At 36.9% G+C, this 20,618-nt stretch overlaps 2 protein-coding genes across 6 annotated transcripts; one reads left to right on the top strand and one right to left on the bottom strand.

Annotated features, from left to right (window-relative positions):
- Window positions 1–464: 464 nt before the first annotated feature.
- cip2a (cellular inhibitor of PP2A) lies at window positions 465–12,882 on the top strand. 3 transcript variants are annotated; one of them, XM_051681904.1, is made up of 22 exons: window positions 465–533; window positions 749–877; window positions 1,524–1,671; window positions 3,705–3,817; window positions 5,170–5,264; window positions 5,881–5,977; window positions 6,190–6,312; window positions 6,475–6,620; window positions 6,701–6,776; window positions 7,626–7,853; window positions 8,222–8,381; window positions 8,720–8,861; window positions 9,227–9,326; window positions 9,450–9,568; window positions 10,164–10,344; window positions 10,622–10,696; window positions 10,780–10,890; window positions 11,015–11,211; window positions 11,352–11,465; window positions 11,636–11,718; window positions 11,873–11,991; window positions 12,384–12,882. In XM_051681904.1, exons 2-22 carry the CDS (start codon window positions 776–778, stop codon window positions 12,534–12,536), a joined length of 2,682 nt encoding a protein of 893 aa, XP_051537864.1. In that variant the 5' UTR covers window positions 465–533; window positions 749–775; the 3' UTR covers window positions 12,537–12,882. The 3 variants fall into 3 exon arrangements, with proteins under 3 accessions (XP_051537864.1, XP_051537863.1, XP_051537862.1); XM_051681903.1 differs by having other exon boundaries at window positions 519–628; window positions 10,628–10,696; XM_051681902.1 differs by having other exon boundaries at window positions 519–628.
- Window positions 12,883–13,965: 1,083 nt separating this feature from the next.
- On the bottom strand, window positions 13,966–18,855 carry hhla2b.2 (HERV-H LTR-associating 2b, tandem duplicate 2). Of its 3 annotated transcripts, none has more exons than XM_051681917.1 (6): window positions 18,485–18,855; window positions 17,491–17,712; window positions 16,598–16,864; window positions 16,059–16,331; window positions 15,760–15,882; window positions 13,966–15,562 (listed from the first exon to the last, which is right to left on the bottom strand). In XM_051681917.1, exons 1-5 carry the CDS (start codon window positions 18,543–18,545, stop codon window positions 15,773–15,775), a joined length of 933 nt encoding a protein of 310 aa, XP_051537877.1. In that variant the 5' UTR covers window positions 18,546–18,855; the 3' UTR covers window positions 13,966–15,562; window positions 15,760–15,772. The 3 variants fall into 3 exon arrangements, with proteins under 3 accessions (XP_051537877.1, XP_051537876.1, XP_051537875.1); XM_051681916.1 differs by having other exon boundaries at window positions 15,772–15,882; window positions 17,491–17,796; window positions 18,485–18,854; XM_051681915.1 differs by having other exon boundaries at window positions 17,491–17,796; window positions 18,485–18,853.
- Window positions 18,856–20,618: the final 1,763 nt, after the last annotated feature.

Here is a 20,618-nt window from a genome sequence, read left to right as displayed (position 1 = left end):
TTTTCTAACTGACTGTGTGGCTATTCTAGTATTTTTTTTTATGGGCGAGGATCTTAAATATAACTGACTCATCTTCACAGTATAAAATTACTTTTTCCTTTATTGAATGTACTGTATTAAATACTTTTATTGCCATTTCAGATTATAAAACTGTTTCATAAAATCACTCAAATGGAGAACATCGACGTAGGCACGTTGGCGCGTCATCGAATTTTGGATGCCAACCATTCTTCGTGGAGGTTTCTTTTTTTTTTTTTTTTTTAAAGAACAATAATGAACAATAAATTCATTTATGAACAATAAATAGGAATAATATGAAAGAGTTAGCGAAATGTTGGAGATTTATCTGTTAAGCTTTTTACTGTCGCGAAATAGTTTGTCTTTTATTTTCTACGTAAATACTCATACGTTTGTGAATTGCCAGCATTTCCCCCCTCCCCTTTTGAATAATGAACTCTTCCAGCGATTTGAAGTACTAGCGGGAGGAAGTTGACGTTGCAGCGGACAGTGGGAACCTTATCATCGAATTATTAGTAAATATAACCGAAAATATCCTTTATAATACAACTGAATTAAAGTCACTGTCATACTTGAAGATAAATGCATGAGAAAGCATACGACATACCCTGTAAATAATAAGAATATTGAGAACAATGTCTATTACTGACTAGCATAGCTTGTTTACAAAAATCGTAAATACAGTTTCCACATTTATCACTTCCATTAACTAGATTATTTTTGTTTAAAGCTTCCATTGACAGTTCTTGAATTTAAAATGGATGTGTCGACCTGTTTGAAGTCTCTTCTGTTGACCATCCGTCAGTACAGGAATAACAGAAGCCCTTTACACGCATCACAGCTGCAGAAACACATTGAAGTGAGTGAGAATTAACGTTCTCTTAAGTTTTTATAGTTTATTGAAAATTTCTTGTGTCTATATTCATGTGGATGTGATAGTTCAAAATGGTCAGTTGGGGCTGGGCTCCAGGTCACTGTATGTTTATTTGGATGGCCTGTCCAGTTATTGTGCACAGACAGTATTCTATTGTTTATTTCTTGTATGTTTATTTTAAATGCCATGTTTGCCATCTGTCTGGCCAGAAACGGTTGCTATGCTGATTTGCCCAGATATTGAGATCATTGTTTTCTGTTCTCTGAGTGGGATAATCCAGTGTTCTATGGCCATGGAAACCTGGGATTATCAGGGAATTTTATAATTGTGATTTCCATGCGTCTAAAAGCAAAAGAAAAGAATAAATCTTTAAATGTTATGTACATTTGTGTTGTAAATATAATGCTTTTTTTATGCTCTGCTCTAAAATGCTTCACAGTCTAGAAATTGCTCTTTGTGAGACAGAGAACAGTCTCTGTCCCCTAATCATGAAAAATTTGAATCGACATGGAAGTTCAATTATAAAAAGTTGTGTGAATGTTCATCAAACTCGGTGAGGTCACAAGTAGCATTAAGACTCTGATTATAGAGAGAATTCTAAAACTTTATTGCGGTTGTTTTAATTCCACAGGATGTTTCAGGGCTGAAGTGTGAGGGAGTGCTGTTTTCAGGTCAGGTGCTGCCCAGCGAATGTCTGAGTGGACTCATGGAAGTGGCTGGAGATCCTAACACCAATCACACGCTGACAGGGACCATCATATCTCTGTTGGCCCAGTTTGGTACTCAACCCTTTAAAGGAATAGTTCACCCAAAAATTACAATTCTCTTATCATTTACACACACACACACACACACACACACAGGCAGTGAAATTATTTTTCTGCATGTCAGCTCCACTTTAAAAGAACTATGCATAGAAATGTGTTAACATATTCTAAACAAAAATGGGAGTATTTAAATCATATAGATATAATTAATAGAGGAATGTAATTCTAATACTTGTAGTAAACAAAAAATATATACATACATTAAATATACACTGGTGGCCAAAAGTTTAGAATAATGTACAGAATTTGCTCTTATGGAAAGAAATTGATACATTTATTCACCAAAGTGGCATTAAACTGATCACAATGTATAGTCAGGACATTAATAACGTGAAAAATTACTATTAAAATTTGAAAAAAATGTTCAGAACTTCTTAAACTACTTCAAAGAGTTCTCATCAAAAAATCCTCCACGTGCAGCAATGACAGCTTTGCAGATCCTTGGCATTCTAGCTGTCAGTTTTCGCAGATACTCAGGTGACATTTCACCCCACGCTTCCTGTAGCATTTGCCGTAGATGTGGCTGTCTTGTCGGGCACTTCTCACGCACCTTACAGTCTAGCTGATCCCACAAAAGCTCAATGGGGTTAAGATCCATAACACTCTTTTCCAGTTATCTGTTGTCCAATGTCTATTTTTCTTTGCCCATTCTAAAATTTTCTTTTTGGTTTTCTGTTTCAAAAGTGGCTTTTTCTTTGCAATTCTTACTATAAGGCCTGCACCCCTGAGTCTTCTCTTTACTGTTGTACATGAAACTGGTGTTGAGCAGGTAGAATTCAATGAAGCTGTCAGCTGAGGACATGTGAGGCATCTATTTCTCAAACTAAATACTCTGATGTACTTATCCTCTTGTTTAGTTGTACATTTGGCCTTCCACATCTCTTTCTGTCCTTTGTATGAATCTTCAGATTTTTGGCAATTTCAAGCATTGTATAGCCTTCATTCCTCAAAACAATGATTGAATGACGAGTTTGTAGAGAAAGCTGTTTCTTTTTTGGCATTTATTTTTTATTTTTATTTTTTTTAATAATTTTGTTTTTACATTTTTATCCCCTTTTCTCCCAATTTGGAATGCCCAATTCTCACTACTTAGTAGGTCCTCGTGGTGGCGCGGTTACTCACCTCAATCCGGGTGGTGAGGACAAGTCTTAGTTGCCTCCGCTTCTGATACAGTCAATCCGCTCATCTTATCACGTGGCTCATTGTGCATGACACCGTGGAGAATCCCAGCATGTGGAGGCTCATGCTACTCTCCGCGTTTCACGCACAAATTACCACGCACCCCACTGAGAGCAAGAACCTCTAATCGTGACCACGAGGAGGTTACCCCATTTCACTCTACCCTCCCTAGCAACCTGGCCAATTTGTTTGCTTTGGAGACCTAGCTGGAGTCACTTAGCACACCCTGGATTCGAACACGTGACTCCAGGGGTGGTAGTCTGAAGTGATCCAAGCGATTTTGGGTGAGAACCAAAATGTAACTCCTTTTTCACTGTACATCTTGCCATGACAGTCTCTAGACATGATCATGATTTCAAGCTCATTTACAATCAAGCGTGAAATCAAGATTGCCAAGGAGACTGCTGATGTTAAGAATTATAGTAAAAAAATAATTAAAAAAAGTTATATTTTGATCAGTTCTCACCCAAAATTCATTGGATTGCTTCAGAAGGTAGGAACTGAACCACGGGAGTCTTATGGATTACTTTTATGCTGACTATATGTCCTTTTTGGGGCTTGAAAGTTTGGTCACCATTCATTGCAATGTATGGACAAACAGATGTCATATCCCCATCAAAATATCTTCGTTGTGTTCTGCAAAAGAAAGTCAAACGAGTTTGAGACGACATAAGGGTGAGTAAAAGATGAGAGAATTATAATTTTTGGGTGAACTATCCCTGTAATATAGTCATATAGTCTGTGTATTATCAAAACAAACACAGCAATCATGATTTACCCATGTAATTTTGTTCATTATCCAACAGCTTCTGATGGTGAAGCCAAAGAGGCTCTTCACAGTAGCTACAACTTCACTGGCACACTGGCAGCCATAATCCACTGCAACAGAACCACACCAGAAGAGCCTCTTGTACTGCAGGTAAGAGTTCCATAATTACAACCATAAAGAACTATGAATAATGGGTGATGGGGATGGTGGGAAATGAGATCAGGAGACTTATGTTTGGCCAACTTGAACTCATACGCACGGAGCACGTACGCCAACCGCAAATCCAGCAGTATTGCGAAATTTGACAAAGTTCGCACTTTCCCTGCAATGTGTTCTTTGTGGCTTCCTGACCTGCCTATGTTTATATCTGGTCAAACCTTTCTACATTTAAAGGGATAGTTCACCCCAAAATGTAATTTCTGTCATCATTTATTCTCCTCTCATTGTTAGGCTAAATGTGAGCCTCAGTCACCATTAGGGGTGTAAATCGCATGTTTCATCATGATTCGACCTTATATCGATTCTCTTAGCCAGCGATCTGATGTTTGCCTATACCAAGTCTACCGTGATGCGATTTCTATTAGATTCAGGGGCCTGAAATCGATATTATGATATTATGTGCTATATTTTATTCAAAAAATTACATTTATTATTTCACAAATGCAACCAAAATATAATTAGAATATTTTATTGATCTCTCTGAAAAGTGCAAATTCGGTATCCAGATTGGGAAATCCACAACAAAATAACGTAGTTCAGTTGTTGAAAAAAATAATACAGACGTATAAATAATACAAAAAGTAGTCACATATATGTGATCATAAATCGTTTTATGGCAGCTCATTGCCTTGTAGAATGAGGTAAACACTACAATGTCAATTTGTCATCTCTACAACAATCAAAATAGTTACATGACAGGAGAGTATGTGCTTTCCGTGTTTTTTCTTGGCTACAACTTCCACAGTTATATTGAAAAATTCTGCTACAGTTGTTTACACTGTTACAGTGTGATAAATGTTAGTAAGGGTGTTTATGTGTAGATGTCAACAGTCTTATAATTGATGTTGGGGCAGGGCAGATGTTTTCTCTTTCCCTCATCAGCTCTGTTCAGAATATTACAGCTGTTTAGTTGTTTGAATTGCTCCGTAGTGCTTTAAAATAAAAAATTATAATTTAGAATTCAAATGTGTTGCATGCACCACAATATCGAGGGAAGCCCGATTTAATCACTTATGTGAGCCGCTTTGCGCTATCCTGTCACCGTAGATCGCTGCCCTTTTGACGGGCGAGCACGGATAGAGCACAGCGCAACTTTACTTAATATGTCACTTTATTTAATGCCATTTAATTGTATAGATAGACAATATGTCAATGTTTTCATTCAAATTTATCCTAAGTGAAGGGGCTGGATTAAAACAAGATTATACTGTAAATGGAAAGCAATAAATTATGTGGATCCTTTTATGTGATCATGTGAATAATATCTCTTGTTGTCTCCACAGTGCCTTAATGTGCTGCAGCGACTCACCTACAACGTGAGGACTCTGCGCTGTACCTCTCACATCCATGAACTCATCAGCTTCCTAATGCAACACGTGTAAGACCCCCAACATTTACTCTTATACTTTGTGTTTGAATTATGTTGAGGCTCCACCTCTTTTTAACTGAGTTGTCTTCATGTTGAGGATAAACATGCTGTAAGTAACTGTATATGAGAGTTAATGAAAATCATTACTCATTTAGAGTCCCTAAGTAATCTTCCATTAAATTAAATTAAAAAGTCATAGTTAATAGAAGATAATAGAGTTTTGTGTTACAATTGGTCTGTTCTCACTCATATATTTGGTATATCATTAAGAGCAAACAAAGCTGAGCGTAAGGGTGATCAAAAGAAAAACCACAACAGTAAACTAAGGCATAGTTTAAGCTGGTAATCGGGGGTAAAAAAACAGAAATGATTGTAATGCAAATTCACAGAACACCATATTGGGACCATACAATAGCACAATTATGTGCCTAAACAGCACTCAGATGAAGGGGATGTGTTCTTAGGAGAGCAGTGTTGATCCTAAAAAAAGAAAAACTTTATTTTGATTTAGTCCCTTCAAAGGTAGCTTCTGGAGGTGATTTAGAGAGTAAAAGCAAAGTATTATGCAAAATATTATACTTTTATGGTTTCATGTTTCTAATACTTTTTTCTGTAAAAATCATAGCCAGTCTAATAATGATGACATTATAAAGGCCTGCCTGGGCCTGATGGCCAACCTTTGTCGACATGACATCTTTGTGCAGACACACATAAAATCTCAGGTGAGATCCTGCCTCAGCCCTTCTAAATGATTACCGATCTTTACTCTCACTACAAGCAAATATGACTTTGAATCGCAATAATGATCATATAGGCTATGTCTACTGTTTTAGATCATACTACTTCAAGTATATCAGTGATTTTTTTAACTTTTGATTTCAGAATCATTTGTTTACCACCTAAAGAATATTATGTATACCCCTCTGTTTTCCAGAGTAATGTGAAGGCTTTCTACAGAGCCTTAATTAATTTCCTGGGTCATAACTGTCTGACCGTTGTCGTCTTTGCACTGTCCATTTTATCTAGTTTGACTCTAAATGAAGAGGTTGGACAGAAGGTATGTAAATATGCTCAGATCCTCATGTGTCAACTGTTAAAATATTTACTACTACTTTTTATGTCTGTTGTGCTAGTTGTGGCTGGAAACTTTCTACAGCCTTGTACTTATGTTCCACTTGTGGTAATTGAGGTTGTATAACATTTCTTGGCTATTTTGCAGCTGTTTAATGCAAAGAATATCCATCAGACCTTTCAACTCATCTTTAATATCACTGTCAATGGAGACGGCACCTTAACCAGAAATTATGCTGTGGATTTATTGGTGGATCTCCTGAAAAATGCAAAAATCGCAGATTACCTAGCCAAGTATGTTTATATGGGGGTTTGAAATGGTGTTTGAGACGGTTTCATATTTGAGCTCACTAAGCTGCTCTTTCTCTTCCTAGGTATAAACACCTCTCTGTCTGTCTCTCTGAGGTGCTTGGGCTACTACATAGCAAAGACCCTGACACAGCAACAAAGGTGAGATATTTTCACGAAACAATCTCACAAAACCTTTCAGGAACATTTCCAGGTCATATTTCACCCCAAAATGAAAAGAAAAACAATAATTAAATTATATAGCCTTTTTTTCATCACCATTAAAAATTTATATTAAGACATTTTTTTAATGTATTATTTCTACTGTTTGTTACTATTTTTTTATTAATAATGTATAACATATTAATCATAATAATAACAGGGGGCCTGGGTAGCTCAGTGGTAAAGGCACTGGCTTCCACCCCTGGAGTTCACTAGTTCGAATCCCAGGGTGTGCTGAGTGACTCCAGCCAGGTCTCCTAAGCAACCAAATTGGCCCAGTTGCAAGGGAGGGTAGAGTCACATGGGGTAACCTCCTCGTGATCGCTATAATGTGGTTTGTTCTCGGTGGGGCGCGTGGTGAGTTGAGCGTGGTTGCCGCAGTGGATGGCGTGAAGCCTCCACATGCACTATGTCTCCATGGCAACGCGCTCAACAAGCCACGTGATAAAATGCGTGGGTTGGCAGTCTCAGACGTGGAGGCAACTGGGATTCGTCCTCCGCCACCCAGACTGAGGCGAATCACTACGCGACCACGAGGACTTGAAAGCACATTGGGAATTGGGCATTCCAAATTGGGAGAAAAAAAATCATAATAATAACAGACTGTATTGCGGTAAGAATAAGAATCGGAATGGGGATCAAAGATAAATGTCTTAGTGTTTTTCTTTAGATTTTGAGATGAAATATGACCTGAACATGTTTTTGTGAGATTTATCCAATAAAGCATGCAGTGAGCCAATTGAGTAAATCTGTGTGCAGAAAGATAGTCATTTGTTCATGTCTGCGCAGGTTCTGGAGTTGCTGGTTTCTCTGTGCTCAATTCCCGTCCTGCGCAAGCTCCTCTGTGAGACGGTGCTCCGACCTCCTGCCCCTCGACTACAGCCCGGTGCTAGGAAAGGTGTCCAGGCCAGAGGGTCTGAGCCAAGCTTAGCGCTTCTCCACTGGGTCACGTCACCCTTGGACGGCCCAGAGCAGTGTTACATGCAGGCTCTATCTTTGCTGGCTGAGCTGTTTGAAGTATGCTAGTGTATCATGTTACCTGTTTCCAATAGCATTTGATTTAAAGGGCTTGTTCACCCAAAAATGCAAATTCTGTCATCATTTGCTCACTCTCCTATTGTTCCAAACCCAGATGACTTTTTCTTTTGTGGAACACAAAAGGAGAACATAATGTTAGGCTTTTTTTAATATTCTATAAAGGTGAATTGTGACTGAGGCTAACATTCTGACTAATTTCTTTTGTGTTCTACTGAAGAAAAAATGTCATATAGGTTTGAAACAAAATGAGGTTAAGTAATTGACAGAATTTTCATTTTTTGGGTGAACAATCTCTTGAATGACTTTCTGCTTTTTTCATACATAAATCTGACTTTCTGTTCATCCAGGAGGCAATCGATTCCTCTCTGTCCAGCCCAGTTCAGCCATTTGTTGAGCTCCTCCTGCAGGAGGTGTTGGTTTTGCTGCAGTCTCCAGATTCCACTGAAGGAGAGCAGACGCTTAAGCAACACTGTCTGCGTGCAGGACGTGTCATAGACCTTCTTCTCGATATCCTCACATATTTCCTGTAAAATCAGTAAACGTAAAATCAGGATTCTTCAACTTTATCTGTTGACAGGTTGTTGTTAGATTTTGGAACCAACACAAAGGGAATCTAAAATTTCTGTCATTTGGCTCAGCATCCACAGTTACTGGCCAATACAGTAATCACAAAATACCAAATATCTTCCATTTAATCGGTAACCGGTGTATTGGTCAACTGTTAATTGGTATACTTTTGTATTTGGTGTCCTCATTTTTATTGTGTGTAATGGCATATATTTCGATGTAGCTGTTGGATTCTCCTATATTTAGAAATATACTTTAGATATCCTTGACTCTTTAACTGCTAAGTGGAGATGACATAATGAGGATGCTGGTGTCCCAGCGGCTCAGTCCTGAAGTGTGTGTCTCACAGGTGGATCTTCTGCTCTCCTACAGTCAAGATCACACTGGATCCACCCGAACCACCTCCAACTACCAGCTCAGGTAATGAAACGTTCTGCAAATACAACTAGTGAAGTTGCTGACACTTACATTTTTTTAGGTTGTATTTGTATGGCTCTCTATTGAAAATCTGGTCCTGGACTTTCATAAGTGCTGCAACGATTTTATTCTTGCTTTAACCCCCTCCACTCAAAATACAATCACAAGTGGTCACAGGAAAGATTTGTGTTGCCAAGTATGAACAGCGAACTGTCTTTTTGACTGACTACTTGTGATTGGATAACCCGAAACGGATGTAGATACCTGGTGAAAACATGGCTTGACATTTCAAAGAGCTTTAATTTTGTTAAACATACTACACCGCTGGTATTATGGTCTTTTAAAACCATCTGAGTATGTGTCTGCAGTCAGGTGTGCTCTGAGGTGGTGTTGAAGACTCTAGAACTGATGAGCCACCTCAGACAACACATGCCAGACATGGAGACGTCCTTCTACAGGATCTTACAGGTACAAGACCCATCCTGCTCATCCATCAAGGTTTCCAATCAGGCCCCCTGTGTTAGGTGTTTGTAACACTTCCTTTATCCTGACCTCTTTTTTCTTTTTTTTTGTCCGTTCTCATTTTTTCAGGACCAGCGCATGGTAACACCTCTCTCATTGGCTCTGACCTCTAACTGCAGAGAGCATGTGCAGATGGCATTGCACATACTCTTTGAAGCGGCCCCTCTCCCCGACTTCCCCTCCATCATGTGAGTAAACTGAACCACCACAGTGTGAACTTCTAGTTAGAGGTGTTAAAGCATTCAGCCTAACAGTTGTTGTTCATGAAGCAAAATGTTATGAATACTAACAGTATAATAAGAACTGTATGTATCAAACTCTACATGTTAAACTTCTATGCATAACTCATCCCACACAAATATGCTATGGAATGACACCTCAAATTTGTTAAGGAGAGGTGTGCTATTACTTATGGCTGGACTTTTGGTTTTTGCCTGGTGAACAATAAAATGGGCAAGACAATCCCATAGACTTACTTTGTAGGGTCCCAAGCCATATCTAGGGACCAGAATATTAAAGACTAGAGTGTGGGCTCTTTTCACTTGAGCCAGTAAGTAACCACCCATAATAATTTAGCAACCACATTGCAACAATGGCAACCATACACAATAATCTAGCACTCGCTGCGCCACTTACATTTTTTTTTTTTTTTTTTTTCAAATGTTAACAAATCAAGTTAAAGTGTTGTTTTGTTGGTTAACCATTAAATTGTATTTAAAAAGAAAATTGGCACCAAATTGATTAACTCTGGAAAACATTTTTCTGTGTTGCTTTTGTTTTAAGTCTGGGAGATAGCATTGCTGCTATTAACGCATACCATCAGAGGGAGACTGAGTTGTCAGTCCAGAGCAGTTCTGCTAGCGAAGACATAGGGAAGAATTTTCCCACAGCCCATGTCGAACCCTCTGGTTCTGCTTATAACAGTATCGACAGCCTCATCGAGAAACTTCAGAATGGAGTGGAGGTGAGTGCATTTATCTGGGCAACAGCAAGCCCCAATGATACATAGATGGTCCATAGTGGTTTGGTTGCATGTATTTAAGAATTGACTATAATGTTCTCACCAATGAGTGCCTTTAATAATGATCCAAACATCATCATAAGCATTTTCAAATGTTCAGATTGAGCATTCACACATGCCTTTTGATATCAACAAATGATAAGTAGGCAGCTCAGTTGATTTTGCGACACAGCCCCTTAGAGGAAGTTGTGTGTGTGTCTCTGATATTGTGGTGTTGAAGTTTCAGGAAAAGGTCAAAGATGTGCACATGTCAGAAATCATTGATGTGTACGAGCAGAAGCTCTCTGCTCTAGCGGTAAGTAACCAACTCATTTAGGAACTACTTATGTACATTTTATTCTTGCATATGTGACTCGTTGCGTGTTCTTGCATCTGTAGTGCAAAGAGAGCCGTCTTCAGGATCTTTTGGAGGCCAAAGCGCTTGCTCTTTCACAGGCTGATCGACTCATTGCTCAATACCGCTGCCAGAGAGCTCAGGCAGAAGCTGAGGTTACATGCATACAAACACACACGTTTACTTCTTTAAAGGGGACATACATAGACTGTTTTTATATATAGATAACTACATATAATTACTCTAGACTCTCTCTCTCTTCCTCTTTCCATGTTCTAGGCACGCAAGTTGGCATCTCTACTTAAAGACACAGAGCGGAGGAAAGAAGATCTGCAGTCAGAGTTGAGTGATCAGCTGTTGGAGGTGGAGAGACTGAAGTCTGACAGCCAGCAGCTCCTAGAACACAACGGCCGTCTCCAGACAGTCGCTGACCAGCACCAGGAATTGAAGGGCACCTACAACCAGCTGCTCAGTAGGTCAGTATCTCTTCCTCTCTCCACAAAATAAAGTTGGATATATGTTCAACCCTCCAGAAATGAATGTGTCAAATGTTCTATTTTGGGTAAGCAACCACCTTCTCATTTTCTCCCTCGTGTTCTTCCTCTTCCTCTTTTAGGTATGACAAGAGTGAAGGCATGCTGAAGGAACTCCAGGCTGCCCATATTTCTCTTACCCAGCAGGCTGAGGGGCTGAGAAAGACCAATGAGGCACTGAAACTGCAACTGGATAGGTCTGTTTGTAGTCAAGTCATTTTTATTTGTATAGAGCTTTTCACACATTTTCACATCATACTGTGATGTGATTGAAGCTACAACATTCTCCTCTACAGCACAGTAAATTAGTGAATGTTCAGTCTCAAATTAACTTCTTCACATTGGATCTTTGGTCTTCACTCTTTAGGACTCTTGCAGAGTTGGCAGACAAAGAACAGCAGATAAAGGGCCTAAAGGCAGATGTGCAGGAAAAAGAGAGAAATATATCAGGTGAGAGGAAAAGTATGAACAGCAGTGGAATGAGTTGACTGTCATGGGTTTTACATTGGTTTTGTTCTCTTCAAGTGCTCTCACAGTCATACACTGTCTGTATGTATGCTGTAAAGTGTCCTATAAAGTGACATGGCTTGCTGTGCTTTAACAGGTCTTCAGAATGACCTGATGAAACAGGGCGAGCAGATCTGTGAGATGGAGGAGAACATTACCACCCTCAGGAAAGAACTTAACAAGACAGAGCAAGCCAGGAAGGACGCCAGCATCAAGGTGCCAGTCAATAATCCTTCAAACCTATTTGCTAGTCCTATCAACCAACTGAAGTCATATTGCAACATTATTTATCTGTTTATTGGTGCGTAAAGGTGCATTTAGTACTTTTTTATGTTGCGCTGACACTTAGTGGGTTTTGATGTCAGTACCATCATTTCTTAATGACCCATTTTTGCAGCTTAGCCTACTGGGGAGGGAGCTTTGTGTTGTGAATATTAACGTAAGCCTACATAGTGCATCAAACTTTTTTATTTTAGAAGAACAAAAAAAAAAATCATGTTTGCACGAAAAGGAATCCAATCAACATTAGCATGTTGATTCTCTTTGTAAATTAGAGTTAATATGGTCAGGTTGGCCGCATATGATCCTATTTGTACCAAATTTGGCAGGCTTCTTCACTGGAGCTGCAGAAGTCACAGCTAGAGGCCAAGCTGGAGAAGTTGGAGGAAGAGCTGGGCAAACACACACACATGATCGCCATGATACACAGTCTGAGCAGCGGCAAGCTTAAGGGTGATGCCACTGCCAACCTTTCTTTGTAACACACACATTCTCTCACTATCAGTCATGTACATGCTATCAAGCCATGAAATACTTGATGTATTTAACTGAAATAACTTATTTTATCTGTGTTAACTGTACTGTCTATTTTAGTCTGTGTACTTTAAATGTTGTTTTGACTCTCATAAGCTTAAGAAAAAAATCAATGAATAAATGTCTCTATAACACAGGATATTAAAGCATATTTTTAAATTTGGTATTGCATGAAGTTTCTGAAATGTTTTAACACATTTAATTCTTGATGTAATTTGTGTAGAATTTGAAATTTTAATCTTTTACACCTTTTGGCCAGCAGAGGGCACAATAAATACTATGTAAAGATTGAGATATACCTTAATAGCTTCTCTTTTTCATTAATAGCCTTTTTCAATAAACAAGAGTAGCTGTCCTTGTCCTAAGATTAATTATTTATATTAAGATGAACAAATCATTGTTTTGAAATATTAAACTTTAAGGTTTTGCATAAGGGCATTTTGCAACTTATTTGCACAACTCGTGGAACCACATGGATGACTGTTACCATGGCAGGTAACAGTGCCCCTTTTTGTGCTCGACAGGCTAACGAGGTCCTAACCCTATCTATCTAACTCAGTCCTAACCTTACATAACCTGTAAAGCTGATTCATGTCCAAGGTGTGAATTCCTTATTAGTTAGAACAAAAAAGTTCATTTAAGCCTTTGACTGGTTTTGGTTTCTCTTACTCTCTATTTAATACCCAGATGACTTGTTTGTAATCAGTGTATTACTCAAACTAGATAGATCAATGGTTAAAAAAGGCATTTTTGTAGACCGCAAGATGATGTGCACTTAAATCAGTGTAATAAGGCTACAGGAAGCTAATGCAATAGGCACAGAATGACACAAACCATAATCTAAGGGCATGGTACTCATTTCTTTGTCATGTCAAGATTGCATTTCATCCATTAGTTTCAGGGCTGGAATGGGTTGAGACTTTTGTTGTCATCATGGTTTTGTTTTGTTAAAAGAACCTGACAAACTTCATACTTTTCATTGTTTTTTGTCAGTCACTGGAATGCATGTGGCCAAGATGATTAATCAGGACTGTCATTATAATCCATGTACTGTATGATTTGGGTATGAAGAGAAACTACACATTGGCTTACATTTGTACTTTGTTTTTCAGGGTGTACAAACAGAATTTTAGGAAAAGTGAGATGCGCCTGCTCACTTTTACTTGACTTGCCATTGCCGATTGTGTCTGTTTGAACATATGTACCAATTTCCACAGTCTGTCAAAGTGACTCAATTTCAGGGGCACACTGTATGATAAATGATTAACCTCATAAAATAGACTGTGAAAAGCAATTTAGTTAAATCTAATCTAAAATAATCTAAATTATGTTGAAGCTGTATTTTGAGTAAAAAACGAAACAAAAACAATCACTAGATTCATATTGATGTAACAAATTTTTAATTCATATTAAAACATGCTAGACATGCTGCACTAGTTCTGAATTTTCATACCTCCTACACAGCTGTCCGTAAGATTTTAGAATAATTTACTGCAAACCAAATTCCAGTGGCTGAAATAAGAAAATAATCATCAATTTACTATACTTGTTGCTGACAACAAAGACCACTAAACCTTTTTAACAGAGAATAATTATTTTCCATTATCTAATTCTGATATTATTTGGAAATATAATCTTAAGATTATGTTGTTAACCATGTTTTTGTTGTTTTATAACTGGAGGTGTGTCTCTTAGTTTCATAGCAAAGGTATAAGGTACTTTATGACATTTAATCATTGTCCCTACTGTACCTGACTCAGAGTTTTTTATAGTTTCATTTCTTGAAAGTGCTTTACCAAGCCCTGTTATGGAATGTGGATGGAGAATTTTTTTTCTTTTTCTTTTTTATTGTAATTTAATGTCAATCTTTTAAAGATGATATTTTTCTGTATTTACTGTACATTCTTCATGGACCCACAATAATAAAAAAAAAAGTGTAGAATACTGAGAAGACAAGTTGTTCTTGACAGTTCTGAATTTGTTTGTAGACAGCAGTAGTATGTGCAAAAACATTCAGTTTGTGTACAAATGTGCACTAGAAAAATTTGCAATTTAAAGCATATTGGAAAAAGAAAAAAAAAACAGCACAAAATTGAGTTTTTTTAGACTATGTTTCTTAGACTATGATCTGTCATGAGAAAGACGATTCATGTACATATCTATTCAACGCATTACCATAGGTGTATGTACAATACATTTGGCTGGACAATCAAAAAACTTTGAAGCAATTTTTCCTAGTTTCTGTGTTGGTGTACAGTAGTTTCTGCGTCCTGTGGTTTTTATCAATCTTTGTTTTTGTTCTCTTTAAGAATCTAATAGTTTTGCTGTTTGGCTGCATTGGTTATGGAATGCTCTTGGACTTGTTTGATACGTCACATGCTGAGACAAAGGAATGTAGATTAGAATCTAAGCTATCCATTTCTTACAGAGGTAAAATATTTAAAAATTTTGACTGTTGGGGAAAAAAGGCCCCTAAAAGTTAAAGAGAGATTTTTTTTTTTTTTATCTTGAATGTTAGTAAGTTTGCAGTGAAAAGTTCAGTTCATTTGACTTTACCAATAAAGTCATCTGTAAGATCTTCAGTTTGAGAATGAAGGCAGAGCTTGGGATGTCAATCAAGTACACAGGGCATGTCAGCACTTAAAGAGTAAAATGTCTTGTCTAAAGAGTAAAAACGACTTGTTCCTCAAAGTTCTCTTATTTGTCTCCAAGCTGACTAGTCCACATTTTATAATCCTATCTTCAGTATAAAGATCTTTGCTAAGTTCTAAATAAATACTGAAGATGATGTGCTGGAATTATTTTTCATTCCTTGATCGCAATCCTCTTAATGTAGAGTATAAGGGTTTGTTCATCCATCTTCATTAGACTTTATGAGATGCCATACAGCAGGTTACTGTTGTTTCATTTGGGTGATCACAGCCAATTGTTCCAGCTCGGTTTTATTTTTACCATTGGTAGATGAATGTGTCACCTGTTGAAGATTATTGTTGTGATAAGAGACATGTTATTGTATGGAAGTGAAATTAGAAGAGGGCAAATTCATTAGAATGACAAGTTTAAAGTGTTTAGTAATTGGGCTATCTTTATTGTCTAATGTTTTGTAGTTACTTTCAAAGTTATTCATCGAATTATGAGATAATAGATAAATAGACGAGAATGTAAACTCACCTTACGACTCACCTTACTTTTTTCTCTGTTTTCTCTTTCTTAATATTACAACAACACAAATAATGACAGTTGTAATAACTGCTAAGACAGAGAGGACAATTAAGGCTGTATGTGTTCTCGCATCTGTATGAAAAAAAAAGCATGTTAAATCTATTTGAATGATGAATGAAGTGTTATGACCATGTTTAACACATTTTTAGCTGTTTTCCATTTAGATTTCCATTTAGTTTAGTCTTTAGATTGATTTAGTAGATGAACAGAATTTGAAGCGTTTTAGATTTGTAGAAATGGTTGTTTACCTTGTTTGATTACGGTATGTACAATATATCTAGATTCAGCAGTACTGCTCTCGCAGATGTAGGTTCCTAAATGTTGTTCTGTGTTCAGATTATGAAGTCTGACTGTCCCATCTGGCAAAATGTCAACCTTGCCTTCAAACTGGTCAGAGATTTGTTTTTTAAAGGTTTGGCTGTCATATTTCAGAACAGTGATTGAAAAATTCACAGTGAGAATGTAGTTGAAGTCCTTAGTGAATCGACAAGGCAGAGTCACCTCATCTCGCACTGAGATTTCTGCAACAACAACAGAAATCTCCATACGTAATCTTAATTCTCACAGAGTCTTATCTCTGCCTCTGCATATATTTCTTCCACTGAAATACGTAGCAGTGGAAAAAGAAACTAAAGAGATTAGGAACAATCCCATTCCCAACCACTATCAGAAAAGATATTATCATACTAAATAGCTCCCCATTTATTATTCACTACCCAGCTAACCTTATTACTTCTGTAACATAGCAATTGAAATATCAGTATGAATTTTGCAGTTGCCAGCTTACCTCGGTGTATTAAACTGACTGAATAGTGTGTCTTTGTCCTGTCTTTATTGGTTATTGAGCAGTTATATGTGTAGTTATTGTTGATGTAGCCTCTTTTAATTTCACTGGTCACCGTGAACAGGTTTTCATCTGTTGTGTTGTAATTGTTCAATTGATCTTTTGCTAGGGGATCCGTGAACCACAACACATCTGGTTCTGGATAAACTCCGCTGGTGTTGCAGATGACTGTATCATCTCTTAATGTAATATCCACTGATTTAACTGGAGCTAAAACAATATGAAAACATTTCACTACTGTTACAAGCCAGACTGTGTCACTGAGAATGTCATACCATTTCATATCATTATAGAAATGTGTGTAAATGATCGTGTAAAACTTTCAGAGTTTAAAGGAATAGTTCGCTCAGAAATGAAAATTCTTTCATCATTTACTAACCCTCATGTCTTGTGAAATCTGTATGACTTAGTTTCTTCTTTAAACACAAAAGGTGATATTTATAGCGAAATGCAGCTGATCTTTTCCAAATAATGAAAGTGAACAATGACCATAGCCATCAGGCAAGATTCACAGTGAACAACTGTCTGTTGTTTTCTGTCTGTTCCTCACTCAAAGCTATTATATACAGTAGCTTCAGACTTGGAATATAGTATAGTTGCATATAGTTGTATGGACCATTTTTATGGTGCTTTTATGGAGCTCAACAGCCCCTGTTCGCCATCCACTTTCACTGTATGGAAAAGCGCAGCGTGACATTCTTCAAAACTTCTTTCATGTTCCATGGAAGAAAGTGAGTTATACAGGTTTGGAACAACATGAAGATGAGTAAATGACCGAATTATCTTTGTTGGGTGAACTGTCCCTTTAAAGGAAACATTCAGTCTGAGATACTCACCTAATACAGACATGGCCACATATGTCTCCTCATTTGTTTGGTCACTCGCAGTGTAGCACCTGTATCTCCCTTCATCTTGGATCTTGATATTTTTCAGCATAAGTGATACATTTCCATTTTTGATTTCAGTTTCTGGGAACAGCGATGTTCTTCCCTTGTAGGCCTCGAACTGATACTTCAGCTGGTCTTTATTGTCATAGAATGTGTGCACTGCGTCTTTACCTTTATACCAGTGAATGATATTAGGGAATTTGGACATGCAGGGTAATACACAATCTCTAGAGTAAAGACAGGTGACAGGGATGTCTGTAGACAAACAAAATTACAGTGAGGATTTAAAAACTGCACTTGGCAGTGCTGTCTATCTAAAGACTAAAGACACCCCTATCCACAAACAGTATATTATTTTTGTATGAGTTCATTAGATTACCTGTTTTGAATTAAAAAAAAGACATCGAGAAATTAAGAAATAATAGTGTCCTTGAATTCAAAACAACATGTGACTAATCTGTGACTACACTGCATACAAGGTCTGCAGTCATTTGCGTGATGTATCAAAGGGCAAACTCTTATATGGCTTTGTTGTTATAAGTTACCCTTTAGCTAATTTTGGGTTTAAAAATTAAATAAATAGTCTAAAAAATTATTTTTCTGTAGTTTTCCACACATGCAATATTTGGTGAGGGATCAGAGTATTAGCATAAGTGAGAAACATGTTGCTCTTAAAATTTTCTATTTGTTTTTTTTTTTTTTTTAATAATTTAGACAGTGAAATATGGGTAAAAATACCTTCATTTTGATCTTTATAAATGATATAAACACTCCCTCTATTCCACCCATGCCATTATTGTACAATAAAATGACTTAAATTTGATAGATTATGTACAACAGTTAATTAATTGTAACAGAGGCAGTGCTGATATGACTGTAGATAAAGACTGAGATGAGAGATCATGCTTTTGAATAAATGGTAGTAGATAGTTATGTTTCTTACCTTCTTCCAAAGTTAAAGGCAGAATCCAGAGCAAGATTAGAGTCCTGATCACCAGCTTCATATTCACATACAGTAATATAAACCTTTTTTGTAATTGATCGGAAGTTTGTCTGTCAAGTACGTTCTATTTTCTTTTTTCTTTAATTCTCATCATAGTAAAAGCCTCTGCCATTGTGAACAAACTGAATTTGCTTCGCAAGTTCATTCCTGTTGTTCATAGGAACCTCCCACAATTAGTTATAGTATAGGGTGTCATCTCTCAGAAAATCTGCTTAAATTCTTGAGATAAATTTTCTATAAGAATTCTGCATTTTTTAAACAATGATGGTTATGTTTGACCTATTTGTCTATTGTCGTATTTGATATAATTCATTTTAGCAATACTCAGAGATCATGACAACACCAAATGAACCTTGCACACCTAATAGGTTACATTATATATAGGTTACATTATAAATTATATTTGCTGCCTCCTACTGGCTCAAGAGCCCTTGCAGGAGTTAATCTGCAATTGCAATGCATTACATTGACAGGTACACAGCATAATACTTAAATTTTTCCTTATTTGCATGACTGAAAACAGAATATCTGTGATTTTAGCACAAGAAACCTTTGATAAACACTAAATAAAGGTTAAGATTTCCTTTGGTTTTGTTGATTTTTTTTTTTTTTTTTTGCAAACTTCTCTATTATTAAAATAATAAGCACTAGGTCTTGAATAAGCACACACTGGCAATTTGAACAATATTATTCTTTTAAATTCCTTCCTTTTGCCAGATCTTCCTCATATGGATTTATACAATTAAGGCATTTGGCAAGATGTTCTTATCCAGAATGACATACAAAATTGCTTTAGTTTTCATGTGTGAGATTGTCACTTTTTTACAACAAGTGCAATTTAATACAAATAAAGTCAACACATGACTGTTGTTGTGTCATGATAAAGTATAGACCTTATTCACAATAGCGCCATATCACATTTTTGACTGGAGTGAAAATGACACTGAAAAAAAAAAATTTTGTGGTGAAGTAAATGTAGCAGAAAAGATTAAGTACTTTCTAATTTGAATAAGTTAAAGTTTGAACTTAAATAAATTCTATATTTGTACTCAATTTAAACATGTACAAATTAATGCTCTAGCTTATAAGTAAATATTATTTATGATTGTTTGTTATCTTTACAATGCGTCATTATGAATCTTAAAGGGAAAATCTTGTCATATTTATTTCCTAAATTGAGTAGATTTTACTTAACTAACGAAGCTGGTGTTCCCAGAATGCACCGGGCTTGAATAATTGATGAGCTTGCATAGTTTCACAGGCTGTGTCTCGTTTGGAAGGCTGCGTCCTCCGGAGGTCGCGTTTGTCGGCCGCATACGTCATCAAGGCTGTCTCGTTTCAGAAAAGTGAGTAGGACACTTCGAGTGCGACCTTCTTTCATGGGAATTCGGAGGATGCATGAGGTGTATCCTTCGTGGGCACTCACAACCCACAATTCTTTGCTTCAATGGAAATGTCTAAAAAAAACAAATGACGCCAATTTGGCCATAAATATGATGTTCAAACGCAAGTAATGTTAATTCCCAAGTTGAAGTACCTCAGTAGATGGGTGCAGAGTATATAATATGTGTAATGATATTAATATATAATTAAAATAAAGTATTAGACTAAAAGTACACCTGTAAAATCTATTTTCTTTTCTCTTTACATCTTTATAACTCTCCTAACATTTACCTCATACATTCCCTTCTCACTCGAAGCGCTCGCGCTTGTTAAAGATTGGCGTGCTGTCATAGCAACCATGTTACGTTCCGTTTCCGTTTGTCCTACGAAGGCCGTCTCGTTTAAATGATACTTGTTTAAAGGAGGACACTCGGTATACTGCAGCCTTCAAAGGACGCGTCCTACCTAGCACGCAGCCTTCCAAACGAGACAGTCACTGTTTGCAAGTTTATTTACACCTATTTTATTGTTATGTTTGGTAACTTCTTGTTTTTTTGAAGTCTGAAGTCAATTTTCTACTCAAAATTACATGTTATTGATAAAAATAAATAAATAAATAAATAATAATAAATAAATAAAAATCTGTTGATGGTTACTGTCATCGTGTTTTATGCAACAAGTGTTTCGGTCT

The sequence above is a fragment of the Myxocyprinus asiaticus genome, chromosome 41 (assembly GCF_019703515.2).
Source record: "Myxocyprinus asiaticus isolate MX2 ecotype Aquarium Trade chromosome 41, UBuf_Myxa_2, whole genome shotgun sequence".
In the NCBI taxonomy this organism is placed as follows: domain Eukaryota; kingdom Metazoa; phylum Chordata; class Actinopteri; order Cypriniformes; family Catostomidae; genus Myxocyprinus; species Myxocyprinus asiaticus.
This window is presented reverse-complemented; position numbering and strand designations above follow the sequence as displayed.